We start from the raw sequence: 10167 nt of genomic DNA on the forward strand, positions 1-10167 counted from the left end.
AAAGTTTGAGAGAGAAAGGGAGAGAGGGAGGGAGGGTGGGGGAGAGAGGGAGGGAGGGTGGGGGAGAGAGAGAGAAGGGAATTCCAAGCAGGCTCCACACTGGGTACAGAACTGGACTTAGGGCTTAAATTCAAACCATGAAGTCATGACCTGCATTGAAATCAAGAGTCAGATGCTCAACCCTCTGAACCACTCAAGTGCCTCAAAACCTTTCATTTCTAAATAAACAAACACAATCAAGAGTATAAAATAGGCCAACAATCGCTTTATAAAAAAAATCTTTGGTATTAAATTCAGATACATTCGGACGAAAGTAAAAAAAAAATAAGTGATTTTTTCTCACGTGAAATTACATTTATCATTAACTCTTTTTCTAAACATACGACGTTTCCTAATTGTCTGCCTCACTTCTTATAAAGCAAATGCCCATGTTATATCAGGACTTTTGATATAACACATCATAAAGGAATCTCCTATATAACGACTCAGAGTGAAAACATATGACAAAGTCACAGGGACTTCATATTATACAAGATAAGTTCATAAAAGGATTCAGTTAAGAAATAAAGAAACAATTGAGACTTTATTATAGGCTGTGAGTTTTCACTTCTAAATATCCTAGCTCCCCTATGGCATTAATTTATATAGAATTATATGAAAATAATAGGTTCTTTAAATTATTTCACCATTGAGGAATGCAAAACATTGAGTGGAAATTTCTTATTTTACTTAATACAAAGAAAATGAAAGTTTATTTAGACAGAGATAAAGAGCAGTGTGGAAAGGGTAGAGAGAGAGAGAGAGAGAGACAGAGAGACAGAGAGAGAGCAAGGAGAGGGGGAGAGAAGGAGGGACGGTGGGAGGGAGGGAGAAACCAAGCACCATCTCAGCTGTCAGCCCAGAACCCTATGTGGGGCTTGAACTCAGAAACCCTGAGATCATGCCCTGAGCCAAACCAAGAGTTGGACTCTTAACCAACTGAGTCACCCAGGCATCCTGGACTCTCTTTCTTTTCCTTTTAATATTAATTTTTGAGAAACAGAGAACATGTGCCAGACGGACAGAGCAGCAAAGGATCCCAAATGGGTTCTTCACTGACAGCAGAGAGGCTGATGCAGGGCTCAAATTCAAACTGTCAGATCATGGCTGGAGCTCAACCCAGACACTTAACCAACTGAGCCAACCAGGCAACCCAAGAAATGAACTTTTGAAGTGAAACAAAGAATGAGATTTCCTCATATTAGGGAGTTGCTTTATCACCTGATGTGATTACTGGGTCTGTATTTTGTATGATTAAAATGAAAGCCACCTTAATCCTGGAAAGGATCAACCCGAAAACTTGTGATGTCTCCCTCTAGCGTTCCTGGGATTTCTGCACCTCACCTCAAGGTGCCCACCACTATCCTGACACACTTCACACAAGAAGCAAAACAGAAGTCAGAAATGCATTAGCGTACAGTTCCTCAGAAATACAGAGATTTCCGCAAGACCTCAAAGCAAATGGAGAACCAGTTAGATTATGGAGGACCTCACTGTGGATGTGAAGAACCCTCAGTGGAACTGAAGGAGAATCCTTAGAGAATGGAAAGCATGGTATGTTGGAAAGCAGATTTCTCATGTGAGAGGAAGAGCCCTGAAACTGGCCTTTTCCACCTAATTTCCATTCAAGGAGAGCTGCTCAACCACATTCTGAGGTCCAACTCCTCCTTCACGACTGGCCCTTACCTCTGTCATCCGCTTCCTTCCCACCTACCTGGGTGTGTAGCTACTGTCTCCTTTCTCTTCACGGCCCAGACATCCTTCTTGTGTTCCAAAAAGATGACCAGGTCTGGCTTTGACACAACAAGACCTGTTTATTAGAAAAAAAAGAATGTGAGTGTGGTTGGGGATTCTAACTTCTGATCCACTATTGTGCTTAGTAGAGCAGAGAGGACAGAGTAGAAGCTAGAAAATGATTTCCCAAATGCTGTGGGCCAACATCCCCTTTAGAACACGCAGGATGAAGTTTCCATGTTCAGATCTTGACCTCCACTTCTGAGTATTACCATGACAATAATCAGTAGAAATCGGTATTTAAGACAAAAAAGATACCGTTTTATGCCACTTAGCCGTTAGAATTGTCATTAATGTACAGAAATGATGATGTTACCCTAAGGAAGAAAAGGTAAAGCTGAAAAGGAAACACCAAGAAGATTTTTCTGTACAACCACAAACCCCTACTTCTTTCCCTGACTGCAGGGATCTGAATCCCAGTCATGCAAAGAGGAAGATTCCAAGAGACAGTCTTCAATGGAAGGAACAAATCCCTGAGTATGGTTTGGGCAGTGTGGAAGGAGTTATCCTCACCCAAGAAAAGGAGGTGTCCGTAGTTCTCTAACATCACATCCCTGTACAGTTCCCACTGACTGTGGTTCAGGCACCCCAGCTCTTTCCGAGAAAATTCTATGGCCACATCTCTGAATGTCAGCAATCCCTGCAATAAAAAACACAGTTATCAAGTGGCCACAGGCAGAGTTCCTAATGCTAGGTCAAATGAAAGAGGCAGTTAATGTCACCAGCCGGACTCCAAGACCTGACTTTAATGCTTGTGCTTGTACCCACCGATCTTATTTCCACACTTTACTTAACCCCTTTTTCTATCTTATCTTTTACTTCACAAACAAACCCCACGGGTATAGTCTCCTGTAGTGGAAACAGAAACCATCCAACAAAAGGTAATGACTGCCCTGAGGAAGAGCTTGGATGAGCTCAGTTGGAGATTAACCCCTGACTCACACCTGAGCAAATGCATAATAGACTAAACTATGGAGTAAGTACAGGTACCTTCATCTCATACATACATTTTATTTTACATCTTATGTCTTTGAGTGAGATAGAACATGCACAAGTGGAGGGGGGGCAGACAGAGAGAGACAGAATCCCAACCAGGGTCCATGCTCAGAGTGGAGCCTGATCTCAGGACTTTCATCCTGACCTGAGGCTAAATTAAGAGTAGGACGCTCAATGGACTCAGCCACCCAGGAGCTCCCTTTTACCTCATTATAATACTAAAATCTCACCCAAGGAGGAGCACAAACCTCATTTCCTATGAAATATGCAGAGTATGTATACAACTGTTCTCTTAAGGCTTATGTGCAACCTTATACTCCACTTGGCATAAGATGATGGCCTCCCCTTTCTGAATATCCATGCTAACCCTAAATGAAAGGACACCATTCCCCCTTCCTCCGTGAGTATCTGATTTGGAAGTTCCTCCCTGTGATTTCCTTGTTTCTTGTAAATCATTTTTGCTTTGCTCACATCCTCACCTGGTATAGTTTTTTTGTGATCCACCAACGACTGAACTTCTGTTAGTTCAGTTAGATCAGGAGAACTGGTTCTGGCTGAGGTGAGGTTCCTGCTTGATGAGGTAAGATTATTTGTCACCCAGTATTATGCTCTAGTATATTCTTTACCTTGCAGGTAGGAACCTTTATAAATACTGTGTTTCTTCAGGAGAATTTGTAAAATGAAGGCATCAACACAGGCATATACATTTTGAATATTGTATTTACATCATACAGTACATGTGCTATCTATTTCTTCAATGGAAACTTCTGGGGAGTGACAAATGTATTTAGCATATTCTAATATGAATTAGAATTTCACAACAGGACCTTGGGGATCTTGCTAAAATGCAGATACTGCTCAGGAGTTCTAGGATGGGGTAGATGTCTGCATTTCTAACAAGGCACTAGTCTATGGGCCAAGAGATACATATTTCAATAACGAAGAACAACTCAAAGACAGGAACTTTTGGGGAACTTGGAACTGAATGGGATTCATAGCAATTACAGGTTCTACTAGAATAGCAAGAATGGCAATAAACCTTTCCAAGCATTTCCTGGTTAGTAGAGAGCATTCAGAGTTGTTCATAACTTATGGAAAATAAATCATAGTCTAAGACAACGAACACATTATTCTTCTATTTCCATGTGAATATTTTTTCAAGCATCCAGTACATCGTAGGATCAGGTTTTAACCCAGGTCATCTGACCTGGAGTTGACCTAAAATGACACCTAAAATATATGGCGGGGCCCCAAACCAAATGATCATAGCAAGTGTCAAACCTGAAGAATGATGGAAAGAAGGTATACACACAAAATTGATCACCTTTATACATTCCATGCTCACATCCATAAATATTCAAAGAAGTTGTATAGATATTAAATGTAGAAAAGTATACTGGTGTCTAGGGAATATTTTCAATGAAGGACACCTGGGTGGCTCAGGTGGTTAAGTGTCCACCTCTTGAATTTGGCTCAGGTCATGATTTCACACTTCACCAGTACAAACCCCACATCAGGCTCTGTGCTGACAGTCTGGAGCTGGCTAGGGATCCACTCTCTCTGCCCCTGCCTCTCTCTTCCTCAAAAACAAACAAAACATTTTCAGTGACATGAAACTCATAAAACTAATTGTAGATAATGATGCTTAGGTCTTTTACTCACACTATCAACACAAACACACATTAAGATACAAAGACAACAGTTATTTCTGACTCTAGTATGATGAGGGATACAATCAGAAAAATTTTCACCCTTAGCACAGAAAGCTAACATACAGTTGTATTATTTGGACATTCATCAAATAAAGGCTGGTTCCTACATTTTTCTTTAAGTTTACTTATATTGTAAAAGAGAACGTGGGTAAGCACGGTGTGAAAGGTGGAGAGGCAAAGAGAGGGAGAGAACCCCAAGCTGTGACTCCAGGCTCCAGGCTGTGACTGAGCCACCTAGGTATCCCTGGTTAGTACATTTTTACAGGGTCTCCTGACCACGGGTACATGTCACCACTGCTTCATATTGAACTGAATGGTAAGCACCAGAGAAATCTTGCAGAAGCAGTTTTACACGTAGAAATTTACAGAAACATTTGTGATTGAACACTCTGTGCACCTACCCTCCCCTTGAACATAGAAGCTTCATGCAGCCAAAGTACAGTTCTTTCTGCCCACGGGTCCTGCCCTGTGCTACTTCAATAAACTATCTGGCACCACAGAGTATCTCAAGAGTTGTCTTGACCGTAGTACTCCATGATCTGCTAATATAGTGTTTATTTGAGAGCTTTTTAAAATTTTATTTTTTAATTAATTATTACTTATGATTGACAAAGAGAGAGAGAGACAGAGAGAGACAGGGAGAGAGAGAATACGAGGAGGGGCAGAGAGAGAGGGAGAGAGAGAAAGGGAGAGGCATGGCTCCTGTTCACCTGATGCTGGGCTCCAGCTCAGGACTGGTGAGATCATGACCTCAGTGGAAGTCTGACGCTTAATGAACTGAGCCATGCAGGGGCCCCTCATTGAAAGCTTTATTTCATTCATCATTTGTGCTGTTTTATTTCAGGATATTAAGACACTCAAACATGGTAGTTCTTGGTACTATGTGATTCTTCTTTCTTTTTCTGAAATACACAGAAGTAAATAGAGTATGCGTGTGTCATGACTATTGAGCAAAACAAAAAGCTACAGGATGAAGTTCTGACTCATTGAGAACTCGATGTAGAGGTCATTACATCTACTAGACAACACTGAGGGTATCATTGTCCGGTGGTGACTCATGTGACGTGGGCCAGGAGACAATGTTCAAGGAAAAGGTCTTGAGCCTTTTTGGTAAATGAGGCTGTTTGTGTGAAAGCACAGGGACAGGATCTGTGGGAAGAATGAGCTGCAGGGTGATTGAGAGGAGCTGTTGATTATATACTTTAAGTTTGGGGAGGGGGGAGAAATATAAGTTTCTACAGGGATTTCATATGTTAAACAAGACTTCCAGGACCTGGAATTCTGTCTAGGGTAAAGCTAAGCTTGCTGTTTGCCTCTAGGAAAGCATCAACATTAAGGCAGTTGTGAATTCCTTGAGGAGTATCTTCCTCTGCCAGTCTCGAGTATTTCTCCGGGGGTTGTAAGTTGTGAGAAATTTTAATTTTATCCGCATTGCTTTTGCATTTGTCCTCCTCCTCAGAAACTACAAGGAAGGGGTGCCTGGATGGCTCAATCAAGCTTCTGACTTTTGAATTAGGCCGAGGTCAAGACCTCTTGATTTGTGAGTTCGAGCTCCGTGTCCCACTCAGTGCTGACCCTGTGTCACCTACTTGGGACTTGGCTCTATCTTGGCCACTCCCCTGCTCTCTCTCTCTCGCTCTCTCTCTCTCTCTCAAAATAAACTTAAAAACTTAAAAAAGAAAAAAAGCTACAAGGTAAAAAAAATACAAGAGAAGTGAAACTAGGAGAAAGATATTTCCAGTTTAAAAGTGATGGTGTCTGGAAATTGCTCAGGGAATCTGGCTGAAATCATTACAACTGATAAGAAAAATATGAACATTACAGGGGAGGAATCTGGCAGAGAGCACAAACCCAAGTGATAGAAGGTAACATCAGCTGTAAGGAAACAAATGGATATCAGTGCCTAAGGCATACCTCAGGACACGGGATCGCCTGTGCGCTCTTGTGACCCCAAACAGTAAATCACAATATAAACAAGTTAAGGACACAGTGGATGTATAGAGACTACCGCATATACTTGTCATTTCCTGGAATATCTAGGATATCTTAAAGTAGCTTTTTCACATCCTCAAGAGCATGAACATTCTAAATTATTCTGTGCCTCATATCCATCTTGTGTATTTGTGCACTTTCATAATCCTCCTCTACCCGGGGCAGAGAAAGCATTCGGATAAGACCTAAATGGGAATGGTTTTCCTTGATTGCTATCCCAGGACCAGACCCCATCAGCAACAGGACAACTGCTGTTGCCCTACTAGAAGCCACATTGGAGAAAAGGGAGAGAGGTCTCTGGGATATACGGGAGGAGTGTTCTGAAGACATAACCTGGAATATCATTTCTGAAATGTTAATAATTAGGGGAACATCTGGGGCACCTGAGTGGCTCAGACTGTTGAGCGTCGACTGCGGCTCAGGTCATGGTCTCGAGGTCTGTGAGTTCTAGCCCCACATCAGGCTCTGGGCTCAGAGCCTGGAGCCTGTTCCGGATTCTGTGTCTCCCTCCTTCTCTGACCCTACCCTGTTCATGCTCTCTGTCTCTGTCTCAACAAAGTAAACGTTGAAAAAAAATTTTAAAAAAATTAGGTGAAAACCTAAAGCAGAACCATAAGAACTAAACAAATAAAACCATTGGTATTTACAATTTTTTCATTTAGAGAGAGAGAGAGAGAGAGAGAGAGAGAGAGAGAGAGAGAAAATGCATGCAAATGGAGGACAGGGACTCAGAGAGTGAAAATCTTATGTAGGCTCCAAGCTCAGAAGGAAACCTGATGCAGGGCTGGATAGCAGGTCCCTGGGATCAAGACCTGAGCCTAAATCAAGAGTCATATGCTCAACTGAATGAACCACCCAGGTGCCCTGCAATTTCTACATGCATGGATTATCCTGAGAACAAGGTGACAGGTCCTCTTGCAATGGCCTCAAGGCTTACCTGAGAATTGGCCATTTCTTCTTTCACCTCCTCTTCAAGATTTTTCTCAGAAGATTTTTGTGGAGAAATCCCAGCTGAAGTGGGAGCAAATGCCTTTAAAGCCACGACTGCAACCTCTTCACCAGTAGCCTGGTCACCTGCAGGCAGGGCTTTGAAATGCAAAAAAGACCCAAGTTCCTCATCATTTGTGTCAGGAGCTATTCAGAAACTATGGTGTCCCACGTGGAGACCAGCCTCTGAGTTTCCTGTCTCTGCTTTCAGGGGTCCTCCCCTCCCACAGAAGCCCACAAATTCTGCTTGAGCATAGGAACAGTGTGTTACATGGACCTGAACCTCCCCAACTCCTGTACAGGAGACCCTTGAGCCAAAGCCCGCACTCAACTCTGATAACTTAATGGGAAGCCTTTCTGCTTAACTCTGGCTTCCCTTAGCATTTTGTTAGGAAAAGATAGGGTTCAGTAGGGAGAAAGGGAACCATTAGGACCTGAGGCCCCTGGGTGGGGAAAACACATTTTGGAACAATGCTGGGAATGTCTGACTACCGCAAACCCCCTCAGGTGCAAGGTTCCTCTTGAGAATGTGACAGATACCACCTATTCCCCCTTAGGAATTTGACTAAAGACCTAACTAAAAACCAGTAGTAGATTATAAAACTTAAAACCCACAAGGAGCAATATGGCCATAGACCACCCCTCCTGCAATGGAAATGAGCCAATCAGGAAGGGAAAACCTAGCACTTCGAGTTGTTAATCCAGTATGCATAAGACTTGAGAAGGAACAAGGCAGAAGGGAAGGGGAAGAGACCAGAAAGTTATACCACAAAGGCCCTTGCCTATTGTCACTGGTATTCACATTCCAATGCCCCCTCTCTTTAAAGAGAGCTTTCCTACTACTCTTCCTCTCTTATACTCTAATAAAGTTTTGCCTGTTGCTCATTTTGTGTCCACCTCTTTATTCTTTGAATCGGTGGGAAAACAAATCCCTGAATCCTGGGTATTCATGTAAAAATCCCATAACAGAAATCCCTGGAACACTTCACTAAAACAACACTGTTGTTTCCACCCACACCAGTTGAGGGAATCTGAGGGGGAGGGTAGCAGCAATGATTATTAATGCAAACTCCACACACGATCCTATTGGGAAGCATTTGGGAAGTAAGCAAGCAAAACACAGTAACAACATATATGGTTAGTGTCCAGATTTGAATCCATGCCTTCTCCACTGATCAGAGTTTCTGTAAATTTACACATTCTCCTCCATTTGCTTCACAGAAGGACACGTGTTTACAAATGGAGCTTTCCCTGATACATGTGAATGAGCAAGTTTTGGGGTGATAGTGGGGTGGTCCAGAGCTGATGGCCAAGAAAGAATTCTTGAAGACATTTTCCATTGGTATGGAAGATCTTTTTCCACACCTGTGCTTTCAGCCTGAGTGTGTTCCTACAGCTGAAGTGAGTCTCTTGAAGGCAGCACATATCCTTAGTTTGTGTACTTCTTTCCTTTCAGCCAATGTATCTTTTGGTTGGAGAATTTAGTCCCTTTATATTTAAAGTAACTATTGACATAGGTATGGATGGAGTTATTCTTGTCATTGTTTTCCATGTTTTTAGCTGTTGTACAATTACTTGCCCCTTTCTTATCCATTTGTTCTTTTTCTTTGTGATTTGTTGATTTTCTAAAGTGGTGTACTTTGATTCCTTTCGATTTGGGTTTTGTGTATCTACTACACGTTTTGCTTTGTGGTTACCAGGAGGCTTTAAGGAGAAATGTTATAAAAATCTATTTTGTTAACACCTTAATGTTGCATACGAAAACTCTTTGAGACCTGAGGTAATTCTTAAAAGATGTCAGTGTACAATCCTATGCCATGTTAGGGAAGAGTTAGTTACTCCCTTTCTGTTATGTGTGAAGGTTTCTTCCTTTCAACCACATCAACTGGTATTCTCTACTTCTAACTACATTGTTAAGAACTTGTCTCAGTATGTGCCTGGACTGCACAAAACCAATAGACAAAACATTTTATTTGTAACATTCAGAAACGTTTTCAGTTTTAATAAATATTCAAGAATGACGTTGTGAACACCCATTTCGTAATAACTTACATCAGTGTTAGAAACATAAGTGACATCTCCAGTTAGGTTTGTTCATAGATTGTACATGATATTGTCCTCCATCTTCCATGGAAAATCAGGTATGCAGGAGTCCCACCTAAGAGGGAAGGGCATCTGATATCTTTGATGCAGGAAGAATCAGCCACATACTTTCAACACCCACTGGGAATCAGTGAATTTTCTGAAGTGATTTGGGAGCACAAATACAAATACATTAATACTTGTAGTCAACATCTTAAAGAGGGCCAAGGTAAAACAAAAACATGTTGAAATTACTTATTCCTATGCAAAAAACAGCCGCATGTCTATTTTCAGGCATACCTGCATATTCGATATCTAAGTGTTCAACTTTGTTTTATCCCATATGGTTAAGTATTTTTATGGAGAATAATGTCTGAATAGAGTGACCAATATACTCCTTTCTACTGTGAATTGTGACGTTTATTGACAGTTGATGTTCAGATAATTAGATGACTATATCTTTCAGGTTACTTTCCTCTCTGTATGGTTTTGTTTTCCAAAGTGTATACTTAAAAAGGTCTTTCCTTATTCATACATTATCCCCAAGTAGGCATTTGGAGATACT

The 10167-nt window shown here is 41.5% G+C and overlaps 1 protein-coding gene across 1 annotated transcript; it reads right to left on the reverse strand.

Moving 5' to 3' along the window:
* Positions 1 to 1720: 1720 nt before the first annotated feature.
* On the reverse strand, positions 1721 to 9908 carry LOC125152612 (KRAB domain-containing protein 5-like). Its single transcript, XM_047834674.1, has 4 exons — positions 9903 to 9908; positions 7471 to 7599; positions 2347 to 2473; positions 1721 to 1849 (listed from the first exon to the last, which is right to left on the reverse strand). The coding sequence occupies exons 1-4, from the start codon at positions 9906 to 9908 to the stop codon at positions 1731 to 1733; spliced, it is 381 nt and encodes a 126-aa protein (XP_047690630.1). The 3' UTR covers positions 1721 to 1730.
* Positions 9909 to 10167: the final 259 nt, after the last annotated feature.

Source organism: Prionailurus viverrinus, chromosome E2 (genome assembly GCF_022837055.1).
Source record: "Prionailurus viverrinus isolate Anna chromosome E2, UM_Priviv_1.0, whole genome shotgun sequence".
NCBI lineage: Eukaryota > Metazoa > Chordata > Mammalia > Carnivora > Felidae > Prionailurus > Prionailurus viverrinus.

What these genes read in the sequence shown, in the direction of transcription:
- LOC125152612 (XM_047834674.1), bottom strand. An exon ending in AAGAAATGGCCAATTCTCAG is followed by an intron (nt 2,474 to 7,470) that starts GTAAGCCTTGAG and finishes TTTTTATTGCAG; the next exon opens with GGATTGCTGACATTCAGAGA. An exon ending in CGGACACCTCCTTTTCTTGG is followed by an intron (nt 1,850 to 2,346) that starts GTGAGGATAACT and finishes TCTAATAAACAG; the next exon opens with GTCTTGTTGTGTCAAAGCCA.